Here is a 19468-nt window from a genome sequence, read left to right as displayed (position 1 = left end):
AACCCTTCCTGCCTCAAGTAGCCGGTCTGCCTTCTCTCAGCTCTCAAACATCCCCTCAGGGCTCGGAGGGTCACTCCGCAGTATGCGCTCTCTGTCAGTCTCTAATCAGTAGAAGCGCGCTCTCCTCAGACCTCAGGAGAGGGACAATGGCTAGATTGAAGGCACACAAAGGCCTTTGAGTGTTCCCCCTACAGTATCTCTGTATTGTGCCGCATTAGCCCAGATCCCAAAGGTGCACAGACCCCTGGCTTTTCCCAGCTCCCTCTCGCGCACTCACTCGCCCGCCCGTCTTTTGAAGTGCCCTTTATCCTGGAAGGCGTTTACAGGCCTTTTTAATTATTTGCAGCTTGCCAAAGGGCTTTGCTGCTTCATTCTTCTCTTTGTTTGTTGGGTCTCCACAATCCCCATCTAGAAGACAGCCATCAGGATTTTGGATGCATTGCAAGTTTTCTCCAACCTCCCCCCCTCTCTCTCTTTTGTTTATTTTCTGAAGTCTCTTTTGCGATTCTCAACCTCAAAATGGTTTTCCGTCGTGTTTTTTTTTTGTTTTGTTTTTTCGCTGAGGCTAAACCACACTTCCTTGCTTCATAATTCTTGCCACTTTTTCTATGTTCTGCCAACTCTTGTTTATAAGAACAGAGAATAAAAGCTTAAATCATTACGACCCAGCATGTGACGCTGATTCACACAACTTCAAACAGAGAGGTTGTCCGATAAAAAATAGTTTTTTGGTTTGTGCGTCTTTTTAAAAGAATCAACCAACGAATCAATTGAACCAAACTGCTTATGGATTTAACTAGCATGAAAATGACACTGTTTAATGAAAGGAAGCCTGCCTATCTATGTAGTATGAATAGAAAGTGAAGAATACACATCTTTGTTCCTCTTTAAAGATGTATACATTTGGCACTAAAGTGCAAACAATGAGCTAATTACCACTCTGGAAACAATTACCAAATGCTGTAAGCATGCTAATAAAAACCAATTCAGTTCACCACTTGCAGCAAGTTGCCAGTGTTCTCGTGGCATTCTTACAAACCTCGTTCTTTGAGCAGCCTTACTCTACACCGCAACCCATAAAACCTCTTACCTGCCGTGACTGAGTTTCATACTCCTAATGGGTGGCTGTGACTAGCTTGAGTTTGTTAGTTCATCAGTGTTGACTTTCGATCATTTCTACTGGCTTATTAGCAATCGGATGTGATGCATCTGAGGATTAGTGCAGTTGAAAAGATGCAGATGCTCGGGATCTTTTGTTGTCAAGCCTGAGAAAGTCACACATGGGCATTCACGGGTTGATTTAAATCCACACATGGGTTATGGACCAAAGCCAGAATGCTAATTGTAGAAATGGTAAATACACTACAAAATAGCCAGTCTGCACCAGGTTTCAGACTTAATCTAAAGGACAGTGAAACAAAAGGACATCTTTGTCTCTTCCTGTGCTCAATGGAGCGCCATGTGGCAGTACTGACTCACTTGGTGCCCTAGGCGAGATAAGACCATGGCCAAAGGGGAAAAAATAAAAATTTTGACTACTATTTCTCCACTTTTTTTGATAAACATTCATTTATTTATTTTCTGTTTATTTATTTAATTTTAGTAAAGTAAAAAAACAGAACTTTTATCTTAATTCATCAAAATGGCTTTTAAAATTGTCCACTTGACTCAAAATTCAATGGGGGCACATGCTTCTGTGTGTGGCTCCATTCTGTTAGGTTAATCTTTCCTCAATCCAATAATTGAAGAGAACAAATGTTTCACTTTCAGCTCATGAAAAGTTGACCCCCTGTTTGAAATGGGCCCTGCAGCCCGACTCAGCCGTTAAAGTAACTCTTATCTGAGAGCTCATTGCCATCTATATGTTCCTGTTTAGATAAAGAGCTCCTTCATCTCCACTCAGGGAACTGAATGAATGAACAATAGGTCTTTGAACCCTCATGTGCCATTGATAATTTTTGCTTTCAAGGCATTTCACGATGTCTAGTGACAAACTTAAATGTATTCTGATCATCTAATATGGGAATAATCAGCTGAAGTGTTTGATGAGAGGGAGATGTGCAGGTTTAACTTTGACTGGTTGCAAACACTGGTTTAGTTCTCTCTCGAGATAAACAGCGGTTTTACTAATTTTTTTCTTTTCTTTTCTTTTTTTTTCAAAAACAAGACCCTATGGTTTTAATACCCTCTGTCTTGTTATCTGGTGTGGGAGGAGCGAGGAATTGTGTGGTGAGAAGTAAATTCCCGTCTGTTCTGTCTTTGCCATTTAGCAAACTATTCGAATCTCATACTGTAGTATACCCAGGTGCTTTGCCTGATTTTTTTTATTTTTTGTGTGTGTGAGTAACATGAACAGTGTTGGCTGATGTTATTTTGTCCTGTTTCTCCCTGCAGGAAGCTGCACAGTGGAATGAAGACCTACGGATGTGAGCTTTGTGGCAAGCGCTTCCTAGACAGTCTGCGCCTAAGGATGCACTTGCTGTCTCACTCAGGTATCATCACTAATGTGGATGCTTCTTTTTTTTTTTTTAGGGTTGGTGAAATTCAGAATATTTATACGTTTGATATTTGAATTGGAATTTAAATTGTATTTACTGTACAGGAAGAGGAACTGATTTGCAATCAATAGAAAGTCACCAGATGGTTTCAAATAATTAAAAAAATCATAATAAATTAAAAAAGTACTTGCAGTACTAGTTGGGGGTTGGTGTGAATGTTTTTTTATTTTATTTTTAATTTTTTTTAAAGAAGTCACTTATGTTCATCAAGGCTGCATTATTTGGTAAAAAAAATACAGTAAACACATTAATATTGTGAGATTGTATTACAGTTTAAAATAATTTTGATATATTTTAAAATGTAATGTATTCCTGTAATGGCAAAACTAAATTTTCAGCAGCCATTACTCCATTCTTCAGTGTCCCATGATCCTTCAGAAATCATTCTAATTGGCTGATTTGCAAAACATTTCTTATTATCATCTATGTTGGAAACTGCTAATATATATATATATAGTTTTTACATTATAAATGCCTGTTACTGTCACTTTTGACGAATTTATTGCATCCTTGTTGGATAAAAGTATTGATTTACTTAAAAAATCTTACTTACCCCAAACTTTTGCAAGGTAGAGCATTTCTATTTAATCTTTATGTAGTATCCTACAATATCTTCCTCTGTTTTCAGCTGATTTCTGGAGGTTGTATGTGTTTTTTTTTTTTTTTTTTAAGTCTTTCCTAGTCTTTAGTGAATCTGGGTTTGTCTATAAAAGCAGTGGGACTCTGGGTTTCCAACCCAGGCCAACAGGAATCTCCCTTCACCTCCTTCTGCAACTGCCAAATTCACAGACCAGTGAAGTCAAAGTCCTTACTGCACACCAGACATGCACAATGGTCAAATTTTGTAGACTTTTTGCCCCCCACCCCGTAGAGCGCTCTCGGGTTTATGATAATTAAGAGCGAGTGCTGTGCCGAGGTAATTGATTCTACAGTAATTAGGGGTTTAGATTAGATTAGTTTAAAAAAAAACTTTCAGATTACACATCCAAACCTTTCTGCCTTGCACCAGTGGAAAATTTTGCTGTCAATATCTTCATATAGTGAGATGAGATTGACTTTTTGTAGGGACGTTTAAAACCATGTGGAGTGGAGAGATGAGTGACATCTCACGCTGGGACGCCCAATTCAATTCATGCACGACTCAGCATGGCAGACTCTGCTCTAAGGAAATATCTAATGTTTATTTTAGAGGCTGTTCAAATCCCAAGATGCTTGTTCAATAACAGACTCTGTGGAGATATTGTAGTACTCGTGCGCTCATAATGGCAGCCCATGGAGCACGGAGCACGGTGACATTTATGAGAGCTGTTTTGCAATGAGACAAAGAGGCAGAGTCTGAACTCCGATGAATACCTCTGTTTGGTATTCCGCACTGACCCGCAGATACGCCTGTACTCGTGCAAAAGTATGTTCTGTGTCATAGTAATCCAGAAATCCTTATGGGAGCCTGGCTTGTGCAGTTTGGATAATATGACTGCGGATAATCCTGCGCTCAGAAGCTGGGTTGCATGAGACTGTGGGCTAGAGAGCGCTTCAAAAAGACCTTTGTAAAGCCACTGACTTGCTCAGTGACTCTCCAAACAGAAGGACTGAGTGTCATTCGGTGTGGTGTTAGTGTTTGCGGGGCCTCACACTGCAGGAGTTTGCTGTAGTCTGAACATCTGTCGCTGCGGCTCAAGAGTTTAAGAGTGTCAGTTCTCTTCCGATTACACTGTCCCCCCGCTTTAAACATCAACTCAGATCTCATTTTCTCAAACGACAATGGTTTTTTTGGACTATGTACAACTCGATTACATCAAAAATTGTTCTTTCTTTTACAATGCTGCTGCTGCTTCCGTTTCTTCTGCTGCTGCAGCTTCTTCTGTTGCTTCTTATGCTGATTTTTCCTCTGCTGCTCCTTCTGCTGCTTTCTTTTATCCATTGCTGCTGCTTCCTTCTCTCCTTTGCTGCTGCTGCTTCCCTTTCCTCTTGTTTTTGCTGCTGCTTTTTACTCTTCCTGTTTTTACTCATCATCTTCCTACTCTCCTTCATACTCTGCCTTTCCTGCTGCTTCTTCCCCTGCTTTTCTTCATCATCACCTTCTTTTTCATCTCCTTTCCTTTGCTGCTGCTTTACTCTTGTTTTTGCTGCTGCTTCTACTTCTTCCTCTGATGCTGCTTTTACTCATGTTTTTTACTCATCATAATCTTCCTCTTCCTCCTCTTCTTCTTACTCTGCTGCTGCTTCTTCCCCTGCTTTTCTTCATCGCCACCTTCTTTTTCATCTTCATTTGCTGCTGCTTCCTCTTCTCCTTCTCCTCCATCTTTATCATCAGCTTCTTCACCTTTTAATCCTCCTTCCTCAACTTTAAAAAAATAATATTAGAATAAGCTATTATGCTTAAAGCCTATTATCACATCAAACTCAGTTGGATTTCAAGTTAATTTATAGCGCTCCCCAAATCCTTGTGAAATGATCTCAGATCCCTGAAACAAACATCTGATGAGGGGATCTGCACGAGGTGGCTGAGCGTGGCCGTGTTCAAGCACTCTGCCACACACAGTTTCTGTTTTTCCCCTTTATTTACATCACCCTTGTAAGCCAAAAATGAGAAATATCGGTAATCACAATAGAAGTTTTACATTGAAAACGGCACAAGAACCAGTCTTAATTCCTTAAGATCTTTACCAAAAAAAGCAGTCTCAGACAGCCTCCCTCAACAGGCGGAATAAGCGAGCATTGCGAGGCGGCTTATTTTTAGTGCATCAAAACAGAGCACAAATAACCCCTAGAACAAAACAGTTTTAACGTTCATATGCTCGATGCTTGACGCATAGCGCTAACCTGGTTTTTGTTTGTAGCAGTCTGGCTCTTGAGAGCTTCACTCTTGTGTAATGCTCAAGCTTTTCAGTGGAAACACTTTTATAGACAGACAGAGTGGCAGAGAGGCAGAGACACGGCGAGGCTCTTTGATTGTTGTTGTTTTTTTTGTGTGTGTGTGCTTTGTTCTTTCATTGCAAACTTTCTGTTTTTATCCTTCCTGTTCTGAGCGGTTTGATTTTTATCAGCGCTCACAACGGTGACACTAAGCAAGTGGCTTTGCCCTCCACCTCCTCCGCTCCCTCATCTTCAGGAGAAGGTGCTGAAGAATGGGATTAGGTATGTCGTGTGTATTGCGGTGTACCATTTCAGTCACACACACACACACACACACACACCCCTCGCTCCTCTCTGTTGGTGCACGCCGTCTCTGTTTGTTTTATTGTGGACTTGGCAGGGCGCCAGTCTGGGCCGCCTGCCACAGCCCAGGGTACAGTATGTACAGTGAATCTTGCGCCAGTTTTTTTTTTTTTTTTTTTTTTCTTTCCTGTGTTGTCTTTTTTCAAATTATTGTCTGACGGCAGTGGTTGTGGTGGCTGTTTTGTTTTTTTGTTTTTTTTCAGGGGCTTGTGAGGCCTCACGTCCTGGCGTTTGGGTGGAAGTGCACTGCGGTGAGAGGCTGATAATGGAAAAGTGTGTGTGTTTTTTCTCTGGTTTAAGGTCAACATGGTCTGGGAGCTGCTGGGTAGTGAGGCAGCACAGCATTGAAGCAAAAAAAAAAAAGGGGGAAAAAAGTGACTCAGCCATTTGGAGCACGACTAGGCTATTAGTGTTATGTGAGCTTCCCTTGTGACTTCAAAGAGTGCAGAGCGTGGTCTGGGTAGGCTAGCCAAGGGACATATTTTGATCCATTTTTGGGGAGGCAAAGCTTTTCGCTGGGATTACAGATCAACATAGGCTGTTTGGCATAAATCTTCCATATTTTTTTTTACTTAATTTTTTTTTTTTTTATCTGCAGCTATAACAGAATGTAGCTATTAGAGGTCAACAACTATTGTATTAATATAGCGTAATTTGTTTTTAAATATCGGTTTTATATATTGTGTATTTTATTCATATTTTCAATATATTTTTACGTAATTTTTACAATGTCTTTTCATCGTTTTGTTTTTTTCCTCAGGGTTTTCCATAACTAATTTGTCTAGCTTCAAGCTGTTCGGAATTCATAATTATTATTTTTTTCTGTAGCAATAACTGGCTGTAGCTGTTAGAGGTCAAACAACTATTGTATTAATATAACATTTAATAAAATGTTTATGTACTGTGTTTTTATATATTTAAATATGTATTTAGAAATGTATTTTTAATGGTTTTTCTAGTATGTTGTACAACTTGTCCATGTCGGCTCATTTGTCTTGCTACTTCAGCGTAAGATATTCAGCATTTATCGTAATATATATATTTTTTATCTGACGCTATAATCGTCTGTAGCTTTTGCAGTTCCTTAGACAAAAGGTCGACAACTTGAGGTGAAGTAACTTGTGGCAGATAACGTGGATAAAAGGCAGGCTCATTCTTTTCTACCTACGTTTTTGGGCAAAACTTGGTGAATTGAACTGTCCACACACATGCATACATGTACGGTTACACTTGGGGACTGTGTGAACACTCTCATTAGCAAGCCGAAGTGCCTGGTCCAGGCTGATTAAGTCTGTGTGTTATTCTCCAGAGGGCCCAGCCTGTGGACCTCACTTGACTTCATTAGCTCAGTAGACTGAGACAGGTCTAACACAGCAAGACCCCTTGTACACTATCCAGCAGCTCGGCATGCGCCTTTGCCATTGCAATCACACATAACTGCCAACATGGCTGTTTTTTTTTGTTTTGTTTTTTAATAAAAGTAGTTTGAAAAAGACTTTGTAACTCTTCCGTAACATAGTCATTTAGAAGAAACCGGAATCGTTTTCCTGGCTTTTGTGATCTATCAGCTGTTGCTTACAAGTTGACTTGCAAGCACATGGGCTTTTCTTTCTTTTGATGACAGCGAATTAGCCGTTTCAATTATGGCTGTTACTTGGCCCACAGGCTGTTGTTTAGCTCCATTGTTGCCGAGCTATTATCTTCGTTGTGTAGGAGCTTTTGTCTGCCCATTTCACATTGGTTTCCTGGTTCATGTCCTCAGCTGCATGTGTTGACACTGCGTTTAAGCACAGGAGCAGTTCTCAGATCTGTGTCCTCTCTCTTCAAGGTGAGAAAAATACATTTTCCTGAGCTGCTTTCATTTCTCACACTAGCATAATCTGAAGTCACAGTATGCCAACATTTGCCTTGTGTGTAATATGAGCCGTGGCTCTCAGTTTTCTTAAAGTTTGGACGTTAAGTGGTGACCCAACTCAGTATTGCTTTAATAATATTAATATAACAGCAGCAATAAAAATTAAAAATGTTTTTTTAATTATAATATTTTATACCATAAAATAAAATATTTTATTTAAAATATTATATTGTTAAATTGATTTATATATTTGTTACTTTATATAATACAATAAAAAAAACATTATTTTTTTAATCATTATTAATTATTTATATTATTTTATATATTTACAACAATATTATTATTTTAGCACTATCATAATTTATTTTATATAACAATAACATTATTATTATTATTATTATTATTATTAGTAGTAGTAGTAGTAGTATTACTGTACTACAACTAGGTCCTGTTGAATTATGTGCCACATAAATGCCTCATCTCTATACTGTAGCAAATAGTTCACCACACAAAAATCATTATGGTCTACACAAACCATTGCAAGTGTTTAAATGTCTTCTGGGATTTTATTTTCTGTTACTTGGTTTCATTTTGTTCATAGTTTTTTTATACAACTTGCCCATGTTAACTTTGACCAAGTGACAGGTAGATTATTTTTTTTCATGTTATTATTTGTTTAACACTGGTCTTTCTCTCTTGTCCGTGACCCTGTCAAAAACAGACCTGTGAGCCATCTTTGTTACCCTCCAGTTGAGAACCACTGCATTAGGCGGCTGAATAGAGTACTGAAAAATGTGAGGCATGAAGGGAGAGGAAAAGAGAAGACAGCATCTCTCTCTCTCTCTCTCTCTCTCTCTCTCTCTCTCTCTCTCTCTCTCTCTCTCTCTCTCTCTCTCTCTCTCTCTCTCTCTCTCTCTCTCTCTCTCTCTCTCTCTCTCTCTCTCTCTCTCTCTCTCTCTCTCTCTCTCTCTCTCTCTCTCTCTCTCTCTCTCTCTCTCTCTCTCTCTCTCTCTCTCTCTCTCTCTCTCTCTTTCTGTGTCAGAGAACGCCGGGCTCCCACAGTCTGGCCTCTCTCTCTCTCTCTCTCTCTCTCTCTCTCTCTCTCTCTCTCTCTCTCTCTCTCTCTCTCTCTCTCTCTCTCTCTCTCTCTCTCTCTCTCTCTCTCTCTCTCTCTCTCTTTCTGTGTCAGAGAACGCCGGGCTCCCACAGTCTGGCCTCTCGCCAGCTCTTCCCTCACAGTGATGACATCATCAGCTGCCGGCAGGTCTGGATGTTCTGCCAACATTCCAGAGCGTTTATGATCGCTCGCAGATGTGAGTCCAGGAACATACTGTACCCAAACTAGAAATTAATGAAACTTGACTGCTTTCCAAGCCACATATTCCAAAATAGAGAGACTGCAAATGGGACAGGAGGAGGGGTGGGATGGAAGAAAGGGCTCTAAATAAAGAGTGGGGGGAAAGGGGGAGAATGCCCCGGTGCTCAGCGCTCTCATGTAAATTCTTCACAGCAGCTGATAAAGGCCCCGTCTCACCCTCCTCCTGTCCCTCCCTCGCTCATGTGCAATAGTCAGGGGAAGACGGGCTGCATGGATAAATGGCCTGAGCTTCTGTTTGGCAGTGTGCCCTAAGTTCTCTCTGGTGGTTTAAACCCATAATACTTTCCCTGACCTGTTGATGTACATTAAATCCCCATTTAAAACAGCGTTTGAATTATGTGCCACATAAATCCTCTGTTATAAGGTCCAGGAGAAATGATTACACAGGGAGGTAATGGCTCAGTAATCGTTTGACAAGTTTACATCCCATCAAAAAGCTGACAAGAGTTTATTCCCATGATGCCCAGGGGTGAGCTGTAAGGCCTTTTTTTTTTCTCTTCCTCTGATGGGCCAGACATGATAAATGTTAATGTCTGTGGTTAATGTTTTAATTCAGGAACATACATACATACATAGATATATAGATGTATAGATATATAGATATAGATATTTTTAACTTTATCGTTATCGGCCAGATAAGAAAATTTGCCTGATTTATTAAAGCAGGTAAATAATGGATTTCCTTCAGCTGAGACACTTCAGTTACGCACTGTTCGCCATGATATGATTGGAATCACTTCAAAAAAGAAAAAAATGCAGTGCAACATGTGCAGCGCAAGTCTGTCATATGGGCTACATAAAATTATAAGTGCTTGCGACATAGCTTTTAATGGTGAGACTTTTGTTTTAGTACTCAGAAATTATATAAACTTGGATTTGGATTTATCGGCCAATATGTGACCCTGGATCACAAAACATGTCGCACGGGTATATTTGTGGCAATAGCCAACAATACATTGTATAGGTCAAAAATATAATTTTTTCTTTTATGCCAAAAATCATTAGGATATTAAGTAAAGATCATGTTCCATAAGGATATTTTGTAAATTTCCTACCGTAAATATATAAACACTTATTTTTGTGAGTGAATGCAGCACAATCGCGAACATAATGGACAACTTTAAAGGCGATTTTTCTGCACCCACAGATTCCAGATTTTCAAATAGTTGTATCTTGGCCAAATACTGTCATATCCCAACAAATCCATACATCAATGGAAAGCTTATTTATTCAGCTTTTATATGATTTTTATGTGACTGGTTTTGTGGTCCAGGGTCACATATATCAGTTATCGGCTTTCAAATAAAATTAATTATTTTAATATTATTAATTAAAATTAATATCTAATTGAAGGCCAACTTTGATATTACAATGCATTTAGTAGTAATTTGTTACTCTCAAGAGTAATGGAACATTTTGGTCCTGCATTGGTTATTATTGAAATACACATAATTCTGAAATCGTCATATTTGGAATATGTCTCAATACTTTTTATGCCTTTCCCTGGACAAATGAAGAAAAATCGCGATGCTTTTTTTTTTTTTGTATATGATGCTTCCATTTTTAAGGATATTTGGTATTTGTTTCATTCCTCTGCCTCTTTTCATTGCAGCCATCATCTTGTTAACATTTTTCGATTAAAACATGGAATAAGCTCACACCAGCTATAATACCCTGTAAAAGATCCTGATCTTAGTCCTTTGTTGTCAGGTATTGCAGCTTTAAATCCCTTTGGTTGCTAAGTAGCAAGTGCCCCTGTGCTCTAATGGGCTGATTTGGTATTCAGCTCAATGCCGGGTCTTATTTTTGTATGCGAGACAAAGTGTTTTGATGGAGGGTGATTGCAGCAGCGTCTGGAGGCTGTTTGGGAGTTTTATGGGCTGTACAGTACACCGTGTGCCTTCTAAAACAGAACACAGGCGATTGAATTTTGGATTTGCTTCATCATTTCTCTCCTCTGAGCAGCCTCTGTCAAAAAGGGAGCGTAGCTGGAAGGGCACAGATTAATTTGTTCTGCTGGAAATGAGAGCTGTACAGCAAAACACACAACACGCAAACATGCAATATGCGCGCGCACAAGAACTACAGCAAGGAATGCATTTAGTTCCTGTGTGCTGCCATTGGAATGGATGGGTGGCTGTGAATTGAAATGAAGCCACTATTCCAGGATTGGTGAATGCTGGGATATTGGTGGGAAGGCAACACATAAATTGACTGGCATAATGATTTGATGTGACACCTTCATATTATTATATGTATTTATCTATATTTGTGTATTTTATACTTAGATTTTTTTATTATTAATATTAATGTTTTAATAAAAAAAAGTACCCCTTTGAGTAACCTTAAATAAATAAATACTGGTTAATATGACCAGTATTTATTTATTTATTTCATTTTAAATTTGTGGTAAATTACTTTTTATTTTTATTTATTTTTTATTTTATTATGGTTATCATATTAAGGATATTGCAGTCAAATTTGTACACATTGTGGACCGCGTTCTTAATGGTGTCTGACCAAAAGGCCCATTTATTGTTTTACTGCACTAACAAACATTGGACGCAATCCAATCTAGAAAGCTGTTTTTAGCCGTATCTCAGTTTTATATCAGTTTACATCATGGTAAATCTTTATGGCGCAATTGCTTTCACCTCACTGATAACTCGGCTTTGTTGACATACATATGAGGGAATGGCTTGACCTAATCAAGATTTCGTCACTCATTCACAACAATGGCTAATAATTAATCAACATCAGAATGATACCACTCTGCAAGTCCTGCAGATCTAACCGCACACATCAGTCAAGCTTGATTTGCGGGCATTTTAGGTCATGCTGATTTAAACCAGTTTGGTAAAAGAGCTGGAATTCCACCACAAGATTTCCAGCACTGGCAGAGTCCCTGGAAAAAATGATGATTTGTTTGTTTATTGGGTTTGTTTGTGTTCAAAGATCAAGGCTTTGATTGCAGCTGTGAGCCAGTGGTTAAAATGCTGTGGTGTGTTGTTGCTGGTAGTGTGTTGGAGGGGGCTGCTGGAAAGGGAGGGGGGGAGGGGGCTTCTGGAAGAGGGGGGGGGGGGGGGTTGTAAGGGGAGGCTAAATTTAAATTGTAATTGGCCGACTTCCACAAGCTTGCGGGCATTTTAATGAGTCATAATAACTTCATTTAAAACCAGCTGAGCAGAAAATAGATTGGAGAGGAGCCTGTGGCCAGTATGGATTTGTTTTTGTTTTTTTCTTTCATCGTTGAGGCCGGACCCGCTCTGCCAGGCCTGATGGGCCACTGAGCAGACAGGACATCCTTTGTGGATTTATCATATCACTGTCCACTTTGCATTCAGATCATATTCGGACAGTTCCCACCATCATGCTCCATATCGAGTGCCGAGCAGTCGGACAGTGCACCCATTCATGAACCATTCATCAAAACTCATGTCACTGCTTTAGTAGACATTCTAAGAGTCTTTCTACAATATTAAAGGGATAGTTCACCCTAGAATTGATCTGTATGACTTTTCTTTCTTCTCCTGAGAACAAATGATATTGTGAAGAATGTTTTAACTGTTTTAGTCTACACAAAAAGTCAATGGGGTCCAAAACAATAGTTGACCCCGTTGACATTCATTGAATGGAAAAAAAAATATCTATATTTGATGTGCTGCAGAAGAATCAGTCATATAGGTTCGGAATGACATGAGGGTGAATAAATTATTTTTGGGTGAAATCGCTTTTAAGACTGGAAGCTGCAGGCGTACATTTGATTTTAAGTCTCTAAATTGGATGTTTTTATTCGTGGATAAAGTTATTTACTAAGTGTCATTAAAGAACGAAATCTCGTAGATGTGAGGACATTAACGGCACCTTCTCCGTGACGTTGTTTTAGATTAAGATTAAGAGGGTCATCTGCTGCTAGAGTTTAAATGAATGGTGGAATGTGTTGGCACGCTCTGTGCCAGTCCAATTGAGTTTGAGTGAAGCGAGCGGGCACACCTCTACGGCAGAGGCTTCGTACACACTACTGCAGGTTAAAGAGGGGCCCTCTTGCGTGAAACACACATTCAAAGCCATGCGCGCGCACAGTACTGTCGAAACCCTTCAGTGCCGCCACCCACCGATGCCTCACCTGGCCTTTATCTCAGCTGAGGCCATGAAGACAGAGTGTGTGCTCTTGTGTGATAAATGCCTGAATTCTGCTTATCCCATTCAAACACATCGGTTACCGCCTGCCCTTCTCTCTCTCCCCCCGGGGGGCTTCTTATTCGAGACCCTTACATCTTATATCCTCCGTGTATAGACGTGTACAGCATGTTTCCATATTTTCTTTGAGTAAATGTGGCAGCAGTGAGGTTTTTATTTTTTAATGCTTTGACGCCTAATGACATCTTCTCCGCCCCCTTAGCACGAACAAAAAAAGGTCTTATAAGCCGAACTGTTTAAGTCACCTAAGAAAATCCTGTTATTCCTCTGTGTATTTGTGGGTCAGTACAACATAGAGAGCATCATTGCAAGTAGATGTATGCTGGATGAAATATGATTTGTTTTCTGCGTAATAGCAATAAAAGTAAATACTCTCCAAGGCACGTTTTTTCATCGTCTTGCGTTAGCTCGGTCGATTGCTTTGGGAAACTTTTAGATCAATTTCTTAGCGCAGATTAAAAAGCTATGAATCCCATTTATGGAAGAGCTCCCTTATGAAATGCTCTTTGAAACTTTCATATTTTGGCTGAAGAGTGAATCAGACGCTAAGCAAAGATCTGCCGACGGCGCTTTCATCTAAAAGAAAAAAAAAAAGATAAAAGCAGTCCCATCTGGAAGTAGCCAGGACACACAAGGGTTGCTTTTATGCTATCCATTCCACTGGGAGGTTCAACATGAAAAGCAGCCGTGGATATTGTGTTATTACTGTTGCAAACACGTCTGTGGATCAGAATACTAATCCCGGGCCGTCCAAACAATTTCAGCGCTGAAGAAAAACACCTCTATCTCAGGCACTTTGAAACTGTCTGCGGCGACACGAGTAATTAATGTTTAATGGGCATCTACTGACAGGGCGAAACCTTCTGAGACACTGTGGGGCTATTGTGAAAAAAAAGAAAAAAATGTTCTCTGGAAAAGTATCATATTATATAACTTGTAATGGTGCTTGAAGTGCTTCCAAAAAACAGCTTGTTAAAAAACAGAAGGTTTGCAGCTAGTAGCTATATCAATATCCTGTTTAGTCAATGCAGATTGTAACTGTGATTGTACAGAAATTGAATGTGCAGATGCAGAGCGAAAGAAGATGAAGAGGAAGTCAGTGGATCTGGAACGAGTGTGAGGACGTTGTAAAAGGTTTTAGTGAGGAAGTTAAAGGGGGTGTCGCGCAGTTGACGTTTGTGTAGAAAAGAAGTTTATGGAAGTAACTTTTTCCTCTTTTTTCTTCTGCCATCACCCTCTTTCTCTTCCCCTTTATTTTTTTTTTTAAATCAAGGATGGTTCCTGCTGTCTTAAAATTATTAAAAATCTTGTGACATAATGGAAAGAGAAATCAGGGCCAGCTGGTGTCATTTGGCATGCTGAGCTAATGGTCGTTTATTCATGAAACAAAATACGCCACAAAGTTTGCAATTGGATTGTTTTCCAGTCTTGAATCTGAAGCTGATTAACTTTTTCTTCGTAGACGAATCCATTTAAATCAAGTGATAAACAAATGTAAATGACTGTCCCTGAGAGCTGTTAAACTCACTGTTTGCTTTTCCTTTTGTTTTTTTCTGTTGGATTTCTTATGTGCACCGCGTTCCGTGCGGTTGTTCCTTTTGGTCGATGTTGGAGTCACTCAAACTTGCCGCCTTATTTGCTGTTCTTTTGAAAAGTAGATTTTTTGTGTGTGTGTTTTTGGAAACCGTAACACCTCTTGCATGCTGTTAAGTGTGGAATGGTTTAAAAATGACCTGTACTATGTGGTTGCATTCTAGTTGCTGTCCCATAGGTCGTTGTGTAGCCTGTCGCCCCTCCCCCACACTCCTGACCTGGACCTTAATAAACTAGAGAGTGCCTTTGACAATGTGTGACTTGAAAGCAGGAAATAATGGGCACTAAATGTTAAATCTTTACAGGTTATTGACCTGTGGAGCATACATGGGCTCTGTTAACTATGTGCAGCCTGACACTGACTGCCTAGCACTTCTGTACCACTCATTTTACTGTGCTAGCACTTTGCCAGTTACTAGTTAGCATTTCTCACATCGCTGTCACAGCTCAGGACCGCTTTAAGTACTCAAACCATAATTTAAAATAAGGCCTAGGATTTTTTTTGTTTCCCAATTTGATTTCATATCTGCTTTCTTATCTGCCTTGAGACACATTCACTCTCTATTTCACTTTTCACTTGACATGCATTCACTCTCTATTTCATTTTTCACTTGACATCAGTGGGTGTCAATTTAAAAAAAAAAAAAAAAAAATTAACCCACTAAATGCATTTAGTTAGTTTATTTTAGTTTAATCAATCTACTCATGAACCTCTAGGAATTCTACTAGTGGTCCATGGACCACATGTTAAAAACCACTGTTAAATTGATATGGACCCATCCAATTATATTTCAGGACCTGGATTCACCCTCCCTGCTCATGAAAGGCAAATAAGGAAAGAGCAGAACCGGCCTCCCACTGCTCTGCGCGCAGCAGTAAAGGCATTTACAGCACTGTAAAGACGGCTCAATTGTCGCATCCAGTGGTTGGTTGAAGTTTCGGTGGTCGTTTGGGGAAAGGGTTCACCGCATGGTCAGGCTCTCAGGTTCTCCTGTGATAAATAAAATAGGGCTGGAGGTATCGCTCTGTTTTCAGCCAACCTCACAGGTATTGATCAGGCAGCAGAGCAAAGGCAGATCATTTCTTGCCCTTTCTTTCTCGGTGTGCATGCTAACTTTTTATGTAACACCTTTTTTATTCTTTACTTCTTTCACATTTACAGATTTTCAAAATCGACTTGTCTCTGGGTTGCATGAACATTTAGTCGAGTAATGCCGTTTTAAAACATGCAACTTTCATGGCACGAGATGCTTAAAAACAGCCAGATATGTCTGTCTCCATGCGTAGTCATCTACTGTATCATGACCCACTACTCTTTACCTTTATAATATGCCTGGTTAGTTGTTGTATAGTCAAGTCATCTTCATTTATATAGCGCTTTTAACTATGTAGATTGTTCCAAAGTGGCTTTACAGAGATACAAGGATAGTTTAAAGTAACAGAGATTGTTTTTGCTTTATAGCAGTTCTTGAATAAAGTTATTTTCCAGCTAAAGTTAATTTGATTGATTCACTTCGGTCGCAACAATCATTAGTTATTAACTTAGGGGCCGCTAACACAACACCGTTTTAACAGGAAACTCAACACAGACTTTAAACGTGAAACCTGTGAGAACGCTGATGGTGTGCACATGCGTATTATGAGTTCAGTCTATTGGTATGCGCGTTTGAATATATGTGTAATTTCCTACAAACCAAGCCTTAAAAAACTACTTGTCTGGCCTTAACATTTTGATACAGAATTGTATCATTTCGGGGTAGATTCGCGAACCGAATTTTCCCAACAACGCTTTATCTGTAGAGTGGTAAAGGGATCCTCCATAAGGAGAAACTAGTTGGCACTTTAGCACCCCGCTATGACATCGGGTCCAGGTGCATGTCCTTCATCAGATCTGGATACAGCCTGGATCCGGCAAGCTGCGGGTAAACCTCGGGATAAACAAAAACACTAAAATTAGCGTAGATGCCATTCTTCTTATGATGTAACGAGTACATCAGCATTTATGGGAAGTGTTCCCGGTTCCTGTATACATGATGTAATAACAATTTACAATAAGGTTTGATGAATTTGTTAATGCAGTAGATGTCATGAACTGAAAAGGAACAAATTTTACATCATTAATCTAGATAAATGTTATAATATTATAGTAAATAGTATAATATAGTAATATAGTAAATAATTTTATTATAGTAATAGTAAATATAAATATAAATTTTTTCATTGTTAATGGTTATAGTATTTGTTGGTTAAATATACAATGAGAAATGTTAATGTATTATGCACTACCGTTTTAAAAGTTTGCAGTGAGTGTTTTTTTATAGAAATTCATACTTTTCTTCAGCAAGGATGCAACAAATTAATCAAAAAGGACAATAAATATGTGTAATGTTACAAATGATTACTATTTCAAAATATAGCTGCAAGCAGCAATTATCGGGGCCAAGCGCAAGAAGACGATAAGACCTGCAAACATGGCTGGGAGTGTCATACCAACTGCAGCAAGGAGTAACTTGAAATGCATAATTTTTTGTCGGCATTGTCTGAAGATGATCTGGTTACATTTTCGTGAAAATCGGAGCAACTGTCTAGGACGTATTCGAAAAAAAGTAGGTTTTTCAAAAAATTCAAAATGACGTATAGGGTGCAAGCGAATTGTCTTTAGCCAAGGAATTAGAGGAAACAAGATGTTTGTTTTTAGCTTTTATGGGTCAAAAGTTATTAGCATAAACATGAGTGAAGCTTTGGACAGTTGGTGGCGCTAGAGGGATTGAGTTGGAGACTCCAAATTCGCTCTGGTGACTTTTCAGACTGTCCTCTATCAGTGTGCCAAATTTCATAACTTTCCCGCAAGCGGTTCTATGGGCTGCCATAGACTGCCGTACGGAAGAAGAAGAATAAGAATGCTAACAATTTCAAGAGGTGCCCTACGCACTTTCAGTGCTTGGCCCCTAATAAATGCTGTTCTTTTGGACTTTCTATTCATCAAAGAATCCTTAGTTTTCACAGTTTCCACATGAAAAAGGTATTAAAATGGAAAACAGTTTTTTTAAAGTGTATTCTTTTTTTAACTATATTACAGTTTTTATTGTATTTTTTTATCAAACAAGTGCAGCCTTGGTGACCTTGGAGACACTAAAAAATATTACCGACCCCAAACGTTTAAACGGTAGTGTAATGTGGAATTAACATCAAACTAGATTAATCGGTACTATAAAATTGTTCTTCATTATTAGCTCATGATACCAAATGCATTAAAGGTTTAGTTCACCCAAAAATTACATTTCTTTCAATAATTACTCGCACACATTTTGTTCCAAACCCGCAAGACCTTCGTTCATCTTCCGAACACAAATTAAGATATTTTTGATGAACGCCTGGCGCAAGTTCACTTAGGGCGTGTCCGACTTTATTCAACAACAATTTCTTCTCGTCCGTGTCAGTCTCTGATGCTGTTCACTTAGTAAACACAGTGCAGCGCTTCCAGGTTCTACGGTTGAACCACTGTATTCACGTAGACTATTTTAACGATGTCTTTACCTTTCTGGGCTTTGAAAGTTTTAATTGAAGGTAATAATTTTGCAATCTATGGAGGGGTCAGAAAGCTCTTGGATTTCATCAAAAATATCTTCATTTGTGTTGCGAAGATGAACGAATGGCATACAGGTTTGGAACAACATGAGGGTGAGTAATTAATGACAGAATTTTCATTTTTGGGCGAACTAACCCTTTAACTAATGTTAACGAATTAAACCTTATTTTTAAAGTGTTTCCAAAGTAATTAATAACCAGGCTTGGACTTGACTCCATATCATGTACTGTATACTTGCCAACAACACCTTGTATATGTGCTGGCATCAATGCAGTTGGCAGCAATTCTGAGAATCCCACCTCAGTTTTGGTGGCAGCTTAAATAGAGGCAAATCATGGTGAGATGCTAGAGGCTCCACTCATTTCCTGCCACTTCACACCAGGCTAACCCTACAGGTTCCTCCCCAGCCCAGCTCCTGTTTCCTCCACTTCTAAAAGCCCTTTGTCCTCTAACTATACCATTGGGAAAGCTGCCCAGAGTCATAATTTAAGGGACCATGGCCTGAAGAAAAAAAAAATAGAGGCGAGAAAGGAAGAGGAAAACACGTGGAACCTTTCACCTTTTGTTGCAGTGGAAGGGTTAGCCTGCTGCACACCAGGGTCATACACAGGCATTATCCTGTTGCTGATATTTGTTTTGTTTCTGCATGTGGATTGGACGGCATGTGTTCAAGAGTCCCACACACTGCATAGGCATCCGTCTGCATGTTACTAATAGGTCTCCAGCTTGTATGTGTATGTGCATCTTTGTGAACTGAAATGCCCTGAGTATATCTGGGGCTAGACAGCTGAAATGACTGTGTTGTACATTGAGAGAGAGAAAAGAGCTGGACTGAGTGTGACCTGCCGGCCAGATAAATTGGTCTACTGGCAAAATGGATTAAGAGCTTTAATGCAGGCTAAAAAACAAGTGAATGAATGTGCAACACTGTGCTCATTTTGAGCAGATAAATTTAGAAGCGTCTTTGATGTGAAAGTGTGTCACAAGTCAAGTCAATATTTGTCTGCTTTGGTCTGTCCCGAGACGTCCTCTGTCTGCGCACCAGACCGTGAAGCTATCAGAAGAAGCCTAGATAT

The 19468-nt window shown here is 39.4% G+C and overlaps 1 protein-coding gene across 2 annotated transcripts in view; it reads left to right on the top strand.

The window, feature by feature from the left end:
- The window catches only part of zbtb16a (zinc finger and BTB domain containing 16a), a 109149-nt gene that overhangs the window by 45172 nt on the left and 44509 nt on the right, over nt 1-19468 (top strand). For both annotated transcript variants that reach the window (XM_081390189.1, XM_081390188.1), the window contains exon 3: nt 2395-2492. In XM_081390189.1, the coding sequence (XP_081246315.1) occupies nt 2395-2492 (98 nt within the window). The remainder of the gene's footprint in view (nt 1-2394; nt 2493-19468) is intronic.

This window comes from Scardinius erythrophthalmus, assembly GCF_964197995.2.
Source record: "Scardinius erythrophthalmus genome assembly, chromosome: 17".
Taxonomy (NCBI): Eukaryota; Metazoa; Chordata; class Actinopteri; order Cypriniformes; family Leuciscidae; genus Scardinius; species Scardinius erythrophthalmus.
The sequence above is the reverse complement of the archived record's forward strand: the minus strand, read 5'-3'. Positions and strand labels throughout refer to the sequence as shown.